Below are 12,390 nucleotides of genomic sequence, written 5' to 3' on the forward strand. Positions count from 1 at the left end.
TTATATGTCACAGCCTTTTCACATTCGAATCTCTGATCTCGCTTTTCAAAAAAAAAATTTGTAAATGGCTCTATTAAGGTATGATCTACGTATCATAACTTTCACTTATTAAAAGTTATTTTTGGCGAATTTACAGAGTTACGCATCAGTCACCATAATAAATTAGAACATTTCCATCACTCTAGAAAGATTCCTGAGGTTCATTTGCATCACTCTCCACTCACCTCCAGCTCCAGGCAACTACTAATCATCTACTTTCAGTCTCTCTAGGAACCAAAGAGCAATCTGAGTTGGAGATCCATTTACTTTGGGTTTAGTGGGATATTTTTGTGTGGCTCATGGTCATTTCCATGTATTTTTTTTTTCGAGACGGAGTTTCACTGTTGTTACCCACACTGGAGTGCAATGGCGCGATCTCGGCTCACCACGATCTCGGCTCACCGCAACCTCTGCCTTCTGGGTTCAAGCAATTCTCCTGCCTCAGCCTCCCGAGTAGCTGGGACTACAGGCACGCACCACCACGCCCAGCTAATTTTTGTATTTTTAGTAGAGACGGGGTTTCACCGTGTAGACCAGGAAGATCTCGATCTCTTGACCTCGTGATCCACCCGCCTCGGCCTCCCAAAGTGCTGGGATTATAGGCGTGAGCCACCGGGCCCGGCCCATTTCCATGTATTGTTAAGGTATTGTTAGCCATGCCCATGTAGGAATGGCTTCCAGTAATACTCCTATTATCCATTGGGCCTCCCACTTGGTTTGAATTTTAATGGTATATAGAGAAAGATATTTCTTTTCCCTATTCTGCCTCCAGGTCCTAGACCTCCATTTCTCACAGAGTTATAAAGAACTCTGTACCCATTTGAGAGTACATATTATTTCAAACACATATGGATGATTCACAATGTAATGACCACATAGTCGGCGGCCTCAAAGGGAAACTCAAAAATGACCTTAAACTTGTTAACATATAGGCTTTGTTCATGAAATTAAATATAAGAAATTAGAGTGTTCTGCCTGCTTCCTGACGAGCAGGGCTTCCCTAGCAGCATGGCCCCCAAATGCCAGTCTCCCCTCCTGCCCTAAAAGAAGACACCAAAATCACATCCTGCTCTGAGACCAGAGGAGACCTCGGCCTCTGTAGGCTTGCTGAAGAAGGGCAAAAAAGAACAGCAAGAAGCAATTGAACACATTGATGAAATATAAAATGAAATAGATAGACTTAATGAAGAAGCCAGTGAGATTTTGAAAATAGAACAGAAATACAACAAATTCCGCCAACCATTTTTTTCAGAAGAGGTCAGAATTGATTGCCAAAATCCTAAATTTTGGGATAACAACATTTGTCAATCATTTATAGTGTCTGCACTGCTTGGGGAGGAAGACGAAGAGGGACTGCATTATTTGACCAGAGTTGAAGTGACAGAATTTGAAGGTATTAAATCAGGTTACAGAATAAATTATTATCTTGATGAAAGTCGTTACTTTGAAAATAAAGTTTCCTCCAAAGAATTTCATCTGAATGAGAGTGGTAATCCATCTTCAAACTGCACTTTAATCAAATGGAAATCTGGAAAGGATGTGACAAAAGGTTCAAGTCAAATGCAGTATAAAGCCAGCAGGAAGAGGCAGCATGAGCCACCAGAGAGCTTCTTGACCTGGTTTATTGACTATTCTGATGCAGGGGCTGAAGAGTTAGGAGAGGTCATCAAAGATGATATTTGGCCAAACTCATTACAGTACCACTTGGTTCCCGATATGGATGATGAAGAAGATGATAATGAGGAAGAGGAGGAAGAATTAGAAGATATTGATGAACAAGGGGATGAAGATGAAAGTGAAGATGATGATGAAGGGGAAGATGGAGAGAAGGAGGAAAGAGATGAATAACAGAACACTGATGGATTCCAACCTTCCCCTTTTAAAATTTTCTCCAGTCTCCGGAGCAAGTTGTAGTCTGATATTGTGGGGTTTTTTTGTTGTTGGCTTTTTTTTTTTTTTTTTTTTTTTTTGTGCCTCTTGTTCTCATTCACCCTGTTCTTGAGGTCTCTTTTCTCTACACCAAGGCTTTCAATTTATTTGGGGGAAATACGTTGAGCAGAATACAATGGGAAGAGTCTCTACCCCTATCTGTGCAAAATTCATTTTTATCCCTTCCTGTCTGAACAAAAACTATATGGAATCAATACCATAGAGCTCGGTGGGAAAAAAGAAAAACCTGCTTCCTTCGCTCTGCTGGAAGCTGGAGGGTGCTAGGCCCCTGTGTAGCAGTGCATAGAATTCTAGCTTCTTTTCTCCTTTCTCTGAATATTGGCCTCAGAAAGTACACTGTGTCTGTATGTGAATACGGACACTTAGCATTGACCAACATGTATCTGTCTACTTTCTCTTGTTTAAAAAAAGAAAAAAATAACTTTTAAAAATGGGGTTACCAGGTGCAGTGGCTCATGCTTGTAATCTCAGCACTTTGGGAGGCTAAGCCTGGAAGATCACCTGAAGTCAGGAGTTCGAGACCAGCCTGAACAACATGGTGAAACCCTATCTCTACTAAAAAAAATACAAAAATTAACTGGGCATGGTTGCGGGCGCCTGTAATCCCTGCTACTCAGGAGGCTGAGGCAGGAGAACCTCTTAAACCCAGGAGGCAGAGGTTCCAGTGAGCCAAGATCACACCATTGCATTCCAGCTTGGGTGACAAAAGCAAAACTCCATCTCAAAAAAAAGGGGGGTGGGGATTATAGGTCAGCAAAGGGTGGGTTTGAGATGTTTGGGTGGGTTAAGTGGGCATTTTGACAACATGGCTTCTCCTTTAGCATGTCTAATTGTGATGTTTGACAGACATCCTTGCAGTTAAAAGATGAGACTTTTAAAATAAATTCTCTCCTAATGATGACTTGAGCCCTGACACTCAATGGGAGAATCAAAACCTGTAGGATCTTATTTGGAACTGACAGTCTCTATTGTAATTTCGTTCCTGTTTATTTTTTATTTTTTTATTTCACTGTAAAGGAAAGAAGATGCTCAGTTTTAAATGTTAAAAGTGTATAAATTGCTTTGTTAAAATAAAACTAAATGTGTACACACACAACAAAATAATTTTTTTTTTTTTTTTGAGACGGAGTCTCGCTCTTGTTGACCAGGCTGGAGTGCAATGGCGCGATCTCGACTCACCGCAACCTCCGCCTCCTGGGTTCAGGCAATTCTCCTGCCTCAGCCTCCTGAGTAGCTGGGATTACAGGCACGCACCACCATGCCCAGCTAATTTTTTGTGTTTTTAGTAGAGACAGGGTTTCACCATGTTGACCAGGATGGTCTCGATCTCTTGACCTCGTGATCCACTTGCCTCGGGCTCCCAAAGTGCTGGGATTACAGGCTTCAGCCACCACGCCCGGCCCTCAAAATAAAAAAATTAATGAAAAGATAAAGTATCGTTACCCCATCTTTACCATTGGAATTTAAGTACTTTGACACACGTATAAATATTAATAAATTAAATTACCAATAAGTGGAAGTTCAGAACTATTTTCAAACTGAATACCAAAAAGGCACTTTTTAACATTAAAATATTTATTACTAAGGAAAATGTATAGTGTTAAACGAATTTATGAGGAAACAGAAAAGGCTGAAAATAAACTAAGCTTACACTCCAAGAAGCTAGAAAAAAGGCAGCAACAATATAGCTAAAGGAAGTAGGAGGAAGGAAATGATAAAGGTAAAGCAGAAAATGAATCAAATTTCCTCTACTCTTCCTCTATAGCAACCACCCCCAACAAAAAAAGAGCGAGTCAGTAAACCCCAAAATTGTTCTTTTTACAAGGCACTCAAAAAAAACAACAACAACAAAAAAAAAACCTGAAACAAGAATGAAGAAAAAGGAAAGAAGAAACATATAAACATAACAGAAAGGATAGAAAAAGCTAACCTCTAATAATTGTTTACATCAATCAAATTACAACTAACCAACTTGGCTCAAAAAGGAGACCCTGAGCCAGGCGTGGTGGCACGTGTCTGTAGTCCCAGCTACTCGGGAGGCTGAGGCTGGAGGATCGCTTGAGTCCAGGAGTTCTGGGCTATGCTATGCCGATCAGGTGTCCGAACTAAGTTCAGCATCAATATGGTGACCTCCGGGGAGCGGGGGACCACCAGGTTGCCTAAGGAGGGCTGAACTGGCCCAGGTCGGAAATGGAGCTGGTCAAAATTCCCATGCTGATCAGTAGTGGGATCGCGCCTGTGAATAGCACTGCACTCCAGCCTGGGCAACATAGCGAGACCACGTCTCTATAAAAAAAAATTAAAAAAAAAAAGAGACCGTGAATAGCATAATGGTCATTGATTGAAACAGTGGTCAGTGATCTACCTGGTAGATGGCCCCTAGGACAGATAACACCTACCTTATACACCAAAATTTTAGGTATTTTATACAAACTGTTCCAAATCACTAAAACAGATGGGAAGCTATCCAACTCATCTAATAAACTAGCATAATGCTAATAACAAGCAAGCAAGCACCACAAAAGCTAACTATAGGCAAATCTTACTTATAAAAGTAGATGAAATAGATCCTAAATAAAATATTAGCAAAGAAACCCAGTACTATAATAATAATCAAGTAAGGATTAATCCAAGCTGCCGTAATTAATTTCCAGATTTCGGGGCAATGTAACCTTCTCTTAATCCAAACATCTTCCACCTAAACAATCTAGGGAGCTGATTTTTTCACAAATTATTCATTTTGTCCACCCTTGCCTTCTTTAGCTTCCTAAGATAGGTTTGCTGAATTCATCTTGCTAAGAACAGATCAGATTGCAACTTCACTCAAAGCCATTCAATGGGTTTGCACCTCTCTCCCAGTGAAACCTGAAGCCCTCACCATAGCCTGGGAGGCCTTGTAAAATGTGGTTGGCTACATTAACTTCTACTTCCTGTCAGTTAGCCCTTACTCTGCATTTTTTCCCATCTTAGCATTTAATCATTACCTGACACAACACATACTTTTAAAACCTGTCTCCCCCAACTGGAATGTAAGCTCCGTGTCAGAAGGGTCCTTGTCTGTTTTGTTCACTGCTCTATCACCAGCACCTAACTAGTAGGTTCTCAAATGTCTGCTGAATAAATTTAATATATAATAATAAAACAGGACTTCTAAGTATAGCTGCAACCACTTTTAGGCCGGGTACCATGGCTCATGCCTGTAAACCTAGCAATTTGGTAGACCGAGGCGGGTCTGCCTGAGTTCAGGAGTTCGAGAACAGCCTAGGCAACACAGTGAAATCCTGTCTCTACTAAAATACAACAAATTAGCTAGGCATGGTGGTGTATGCCTGTAATCCTACTCAGGAGGCTGAGAAAGGAGAATCGCTTGAACCTGGGAGGCGGAGGTTGCAGTGAACTGAGATCACACCATTGCACTCCAGCCTGGGCAACAGAGCGAGACTCCATCTCAAGAAAAAAAATAAACTACATCTACCTTGAAAAATAATACAAACACACATACTTGTGGTTACTAGTGCATGAGGATTTGCCAAACACTGTTCTAGGCTGATGGTAGAGTGATGAATAAAAAAGATGAGCTTTTATATTCGCAAACTATATATCTGACAAAGGACTAATATCTAGAATCTACAAAGAAATCAAACAAATCAGCAAGCAAAAAATAAATAATCCCATCTAAAAGTGGAGAAAGGACATAAAGATAATCCTCAAAAGAAGATAAACAAACAGCCAACAAACATATAAAAAATCCTTAACATCCCTAATTATCAGGGAAATGCAAATTAAAGCCACAATGAGATACCAACTTACTCCTGCAAGAATAGCCATAATTAAGAAATCAAAAAAATAATAGATGTTGCTGTGGATGTGGCGAAACTACACTGCTGGTGGGAATGTAAACTAGTCCAACCTATGGAAAACAGTATGGAGATTGCTGAAAGAATTAAAAGTAGATCTACCATTCAATCCAAAAATCCTACTACTGGGTATTTACTCAAAAAAAAAAAAAAAAAAGGAAGACATTATATGAAAAAGATAGCTGCACACACGTTTATAGCAAAACAATTTACAACTGCAAAAATATGAAACCAACCTGAATGCCCATCACCCAATGAGTAAAGAAAATGTGGTATACGTATACTATGGAATACTACCCAGCCATAAAAAAGAACAAAATAACGTCTTTGCAGCAACTTGGATGGAGCTGGAGGCCATTATTCTAAGTGAAGTAACTCCAGAATGGAAAACCAAATATGTTATGTTCTCACTTATAAGTGGGAGCTAAGCTATGAGGGTGCAAACACATAAGAATGATATAATGTGCTTTGGGGATTCAGGTAGGGGGAAAGGGGGAAGGTTGGGTGGGGGTGAGAGATAAAAGACTACATATTGGGGCCGGGCATGGTGGCTTATGCCTGTAGTCCCAGCACTTTTGGAGGCCGGGGTGAGTGGATTGCTTGAGGTCAGTAGTTCAAGAACAGGCTGTTCAACATGGCAAAACCCCGTCTCTACTAAAAATACAAAAATTAGCCAGGCGTGGTGTTGTGTGCCTATAGTCCCAGTTACTTGGGTGGCTGAAGCATGAGAATCGCTTGAACGCAGGAGGCTGAGATTGCGGTGAGCAGAGATTGTACCACTGCACTACAGCCTGGGTGACAGAGCAAGACTCCAACTCAGAAAAAAGACTATATATTGGGTACAGTGTATACTGCTGGAGTGATGGTGACGGGTGCAGCAAAATCACAGAAATCACCACTAAAGGACTTATCCATGTAACCAAAAACCACCAGTACCCCCAAAACTATTGAAATAAAAATTATTAAAAATTTGAGACAAGAATTTTTCTTTTTTTTTGAGATGGAGTTTTGCTCTTGTTACCCAGGCTGGAGTGCAATGGTGCGATCTCGGCTCACCGCAACCTCCGCCTCCTGGGTTCAAGCAATTCTCCTGCCTCAGCCTCCCGAGTAGCTGGGACTACAGGCGCGCGCCCCCATGCCCAGCTAATTTTTGTATTTTTAGTAGAGACGGGGTTTCACCTTGTTGACCAGGATGGTCTCGAACTCTTGATCTCATGATCCACTTGCCTCGGCCTCCCAAAGTGCTGGGATTGTAGGCATGAGCCACTGCACCCAGCCAAGAATTTTTTTTTAAAGATGAGTTCTGTGTTCTTACTTACACAGAACTTAGTGCAGAAGCTTGTTCACCTAGTGAACAAGTAATTAAGAAAAGTGACATAAAGGTTATAATAGGAAAACTACAAGGGCCTATGGGAACATAGAGCAGGGAGACCTCACGTAGGCTAGGGGTAATGGACAGGCTGGCATCAGTATACACTAATAACTGAAGGAGGCATAGCAGCTAACCAAACAAAAAGGTAAAGATGAGTTTTTAGCAGGAGGAACAGCATGTTTACAGACTCAGAGGTTTATGAGTTCATAACTACTATTTTAATAAAGAGACAGGTAGGCCGGGCTCGGTGGGTCATGCCTGTAATCCCAGCACCTTGGGAGGCCAAGGCAGGTGGATCATCTGAGGTCAGGAGTTCAGGAGCAGTCTGGCCAGCAAGGCAAAACCCCATCTCTACTAAAAGTACAAAAATTAGCTGTGTGTGGTGGCGGATGCCTGTAATCTCAGTTACTCAAGAGGCTGAGGCAGGAGAATCGCTTGAACTTGGGAGGCAGAGGTTGCAGTGAGCTGAGACCACATCACTACACTCCATCCTGAGCAACAAGAACAAGACTCTGTCTCAAAAAAAAAAAAGAGAGAGAGAGAGATAGATAAAAAGCCTCAGATAGTCTTTTTAGAATAAACCTGATAGAAAGAAAAAACAAAACCAGAATTGTGGCTTACTGGTGAGCACCAAGTTTTCAAGTCTGATGGTATGCGCATGTAATGAACTAAGACTACTTGCTTCTTTCTGTATACCCATCTGATCTGGATGGTCTGAAGCAAAAAAGTGCAGTTAATACATCGATCACAGTACACAGTGGAGGTAGCAGCAGTCCACATGAAAATATTTTGGTTTTCCATGTACCATGTGGAATAATTTCAGTGAAGGTGGAAAGTGACAGGTGATAGGAGGGCAAAGGGCAGGCTCAATGTGCAAACATTATTACTATTATTACTGTTGTGCTATTATTTTGTTAAGAAATTGACTGCCATTTATTGAGTATGTATTAGAAGCCAGGTGCTGCACAGAAAACTTTACATACTCATTCCGTATAATTTTCACAAAACTCTTACCGAGGAACTATTATTCTCTAGTAGGGATATAAAGGCTCAGTGAAATTTAGAGATTTGCCCCAGGTCACACAGCTACAGAAGAACTGTAATTCAAATTTTGTTCTGTTTGGCTTGCAAACCCTTATACTTTCTATTACAGCCAATCTAACACAATGTGACAGATCCACTGCTAGAATTGACTTTCCACTATCAAATTTATTCCCACTACACCTCTCAGATTGTCTTCTAATTTCTCTTCAGCACAGCAAGAAATGCTGGTTGACAGGCCGGGTGCGGTGGCTCACACCTATAATCCCAGCACTTTGGGAGGCTGAGGCAGTGGATCACGAGGTCAAGAGATCGAGACCATGCTGGTCAACAAGGTGAAACCCCGTCTCTACTAAAAATACAAAAATTAGCTGGGCATGGTGGTATGCACCTGTAGTCCCAGCTACTTGGGAGGCTGAGGCAGGAGAATTGCTTGAACCCAGAAGGTGGAGGTTGCAGTGAGCCAAGATCGCGCCATTGCACTCCAGTCTGGGTAACAACAGCAAAACTCCGTCTCAAAAAAAAAAAAAAAGAAAGAAAGAAATGCTGGTTGACATTCTTTACCTGGTGGAAGATGCAAATCTTATTTTTGAGAGTTTGAATCATCAGTGACCCATTGGGCTACTGTATTTCATTAACTTTTAGTACTGAACATAGAAGGACTGAGGCACTCTGGAAAAGCCTCTAGATCTTAGACATTGTCATCCTTGCCCTGTTATGTCACAGCAAATCAATTTCTCTTCATAATCAGGAACACTTTCCTTCTGGTTGTTGACAGAAGGAGCCCAAAATGGCCAGGTAATACTCACTACTTCCAATACAGTGGAGACATTGCTGTGTCCCTTTGAGAACTAAGCACCTCTCCTTTGTAAACTAAGACCCTAAAATTTGGGGACTATATTAAAATAATGATTTCACTTTCAATTCTTGATTCTCAGACCTGCGTGTCTGGCTACAGGAGAAAAATGTTGGTTGCTCGTTCAAAGCATATACTATACCCTGTAGGATGATACTCCAACTGTTACCGTAACTGAGTCATCAGAAGGCATTCCACCTTTCTGTCAGGTCAACGGCTTTTTGGGGTATGTATTAGTCTGTTCCTGCATTGCTATAAAGAACTACTTGAGACTGGGTAATTTATAAAGAAAAGGCTTAATTGACTTACCGTTCCATAGGCTGTACAAGAAGCATGGCTGGGGAGGCCTCAGGAAACTTACAATCATGACCAAAGGCAAAGAGGAAGCAGGCACCACGTCTTATGTGATCAGAGAAGGAGGAAGAGATATCTGGGGTAGGTGCAACATACTTTTAAACAACCTGATGTCACGAGAACTCACTATCACAAGAACAGCAAGGGGGAAATCTGCCCCCATGATTCAATCCAGTCACCTCCCACCAGGCCCCTCCTCCAATATTGGGGGAGGAGATTTGGGCAGAGAGAAGATTTGAGAGGATTCGACAGGAGATTTGGGCAGAGACACAAATCCAAACCATATCAGGGTGATAGGATGTAGTAACAGCAGTGAATTTCCATTGTCATACTTCTTTTGCTATGAGTTCCTTGATCAGAAGCAATGTTGTGGAGGTCATATGGCAATGATGAAGGCATTCTGTAAGCTCACAGATGGTGGTGGTGGCAGAAACACTGCAAGCAGATCAGGCAAATCCATATCCAGACTGTGTGTCTATTCCATTAAAGACAAATAAATGCTCCATGATCAAAGGGGTACAATGTAATCAACATATCAGGTGACTACCAGTTTTCCCCAAGGAATGATGTCATATTGAGGAATCAAAGTAGGTCTCAGCTGACAACACTTAGAAATAACAGTGGCAGTAGCTAGATCAGCCTTGGTGAAGGGACGTCCATAATATTTGGCCCACACACAGCTTCTGTCCTTACAAGTATGATAACTTTGTACACAAACCATTAAGCAAATAGTGGGTGGCTACAGAAAGAGGCTGACATTTGCAGGAAACGTCACCTTCTCTACCTAATTGAGATGGACAAATTTTGCTGCAGGTGTCCTTTGGTGTCCATTGATGTAGAACACAACTATTTCATATGCTGTGTCCATTTTGTGAAGTCCATTCAAATCCTTCTTCTCCAAACCTCCTTGCCACCAATTTTCTAATCCTGTTCCTACCAAGTCCTTTGTTACCTAATTAGTCATTTGCCATTGTCAATGAAGCTGCATAGATCTACATCCTTTGAGATCTACATCTCATAGTCTAGACAAAGTGGCAATCAATGTACTGCTTGAAGTTTTGCTCACAAAGAGGATTCCCATTATTAGACTAATACAATAGCAGACCAGTTGATGCCAGCATTTTGTCTTAAATTTAAGTTTTAGTTTCTCCCTTAACTGATTACAGGAAAACATCCCCATTAGGCCATAAATGTGAATGCAAGGAAAGGAAGCAATGCAGCAGGAGCAGGTGTCATGAGTTGGAGCCGCCTGCCTGTGCAACTGACTTCAGGATCCGCTGAGCATGATCCCTTATGTACTAACATTAAGCTGCCACTTAATGATAGATTGTTACCGTCCATGTTTACTCCTACTGCTTGGTTCACACTGGTCAGCATAAATCCCAAGGACATTTGACATCCTATAGTACACAGCTCAATAGCAATCTAAGAGCTACTCTCACAAAGATAAGGTTTTGTTGTTTTTCAGAAAAGGGCATGGCTCTGCTCTAACAACTCTAGAGAGGACACTCCAGTTGAGGCCTGATATGGCATTTGTATTTGCCACAGACACTCCTGAGTTGAATCTGCTGGGTCAATACAGCCCAAGTGGCAAAGCAGTTTGCACTGCAGTCTGACTTGATGTAGAGCCTTCTTTTGCTCTAACGACACCTCAGATTGGCAACCTTACAGGTTACTTGGTAATGAATTACTGAAATGTTGTATACACAGCTTCCAACATCCAAAAAAAAAAAAAAAAAAAGCCACCAAGTATTGTGCCTAACATTGTGAAAAGTGGCACAGGGAGCAGCAGCTTGTCTTCTCTATTTGTGGGAATCTTGCAACATGCTCCAGACCAGTGAACCTCAACTTCAGAAGTGGTATACTCCTTAATTTTCATAGGGTTTATTATCCACCTTCTGGCACCATTCCCATTCTATGTCAGAGTTTCTTTCAATTTCTATCTAGTGTAGTTTAGTATGTTTCTCTGCTTATCCAACTGAAACTGCCTTTATTTTTATTCACAGGTGTTCAAGACATTTCTCTCTAGCTTGGAATTATTTAACACTGGTTCTGCTGGACACAGTGGCTCACACCTGTAATCTCAGTGCTTTGGGAGGCTGAGGTGAATCACTTGAGCCCAGGAGTTCAATACCAACCTGGGCAACATAGCAATATCTTGTCTCTACAAAAAATAGCCAGGCATGGTAGTACACACCTACAGTCCTAGCTGCTCAGGCAGCTGAGGCAGGAGGATCCCTTGAGCACAGGAGTTTGAGGCTTCAGTGAGCTATGATCACACCACTGCACTTTAGCCTAGCAAGACCCTGTCTTTAAGGGGAAAAAAATTGGCTCGACAAACATTTACTAAATGCCTACTATATGCCAGGTATGTGGAGGCAGTATGACAAAGAGAAACTGGTTCCCATGTTTGAGGGAGAATGTCAATTGTAACACAGTCTGATGGGGACTATAGCAGAGATAAGAATGTGTTAGATATACGCAGTGGAAGTATTTAATCCAGATAGGAGAGCCATCAGGAGAGGCTACCAAGAGGTAGTGATCCCTAGGCTGAATTTTGAAGGATAAGGGGGGACTCAGTGAAGAAAGCCAGGAAGGGAATGACAGAAAGGGTTTTCCAAGCAGGGGAGCAGCATTTGCAAAGCCTGGATGTGAACAAAGAAGAGCCCCTATAATGAAGTACATTTAGCCTTCTTTTCCTTTCAAAGTTATCCTTCTGGTTCCTACTCATTCTCAACCCCAATTTTGTCTTCACTCCTTCCCAGATTATGACCCAAAAGAGTGCCATAAATGCCTTGAAGACAATTTAGGTTCACCACATTTTTGGTAAATATCTTCTGAAAGACCACTTTTTGCTTGTGAACACAGTACTAAGGGTCCTAGTTACTAAAAAGCTCAGCTTTAAGTTTTGACATTTCTTG

The 12,390-nt window shown here is 41.5% G+C and overlaps 1 protein-coding gene and 1 pseudogene across 4 annotated transcripts in view; one reads left to right on the forward strand and one right to left on the reverse strand.

Annotated features, from left to right (window-relative positions):
- The first annotated feature begins 932 nt into the window (after positions 1-932).
- On the forward strand, positions 933-1,979 carry LOC128931582 (protein SET-like; annotated as a pseudogene).
- Positions 1,980-9,840: 7,861 nt separating this feature from the next.
- Positions 9,841-12,390, reverse strand: part of SEC24B (SEC24 homolog B, COPII component) — a 112,458-nt gene continuing 109,908 nt past the window's right edge. For 3 of the 4 annotated variants that reach the window (XM_054253065.2, XM_054253062.2, XM_078366700.1), the window contains one exon: positions 9,846-9,944. In XM_054253065.2, coding sequence (XP_054109040.1) covers positions 9,916-9,944 — 29 coding nt within the window. In that variant the 3' untranslated portion in view covers positions 9,846-9,915. Of the gene's footprint in view, positions 9,945-12,390 lie in introns of all 4 variants that reach the window. The other variant, XM_054253064.2, reaches the window with a different exon arrangement.

The sequence above is a fragment of the Callithrix jacchus genome, chromosome 3, assembly GCF_049354715.1.
Source record: "Callithrix jacchus isolate 240 chromosome 3, calJac240_pri, whole genome shotgun sequence".
Lineage (NCBI taxonomy): Eukaryota > Metazoa > Chordata > Mammalia > Primates > Cebidae > Callithrix > Callithrix jacchus.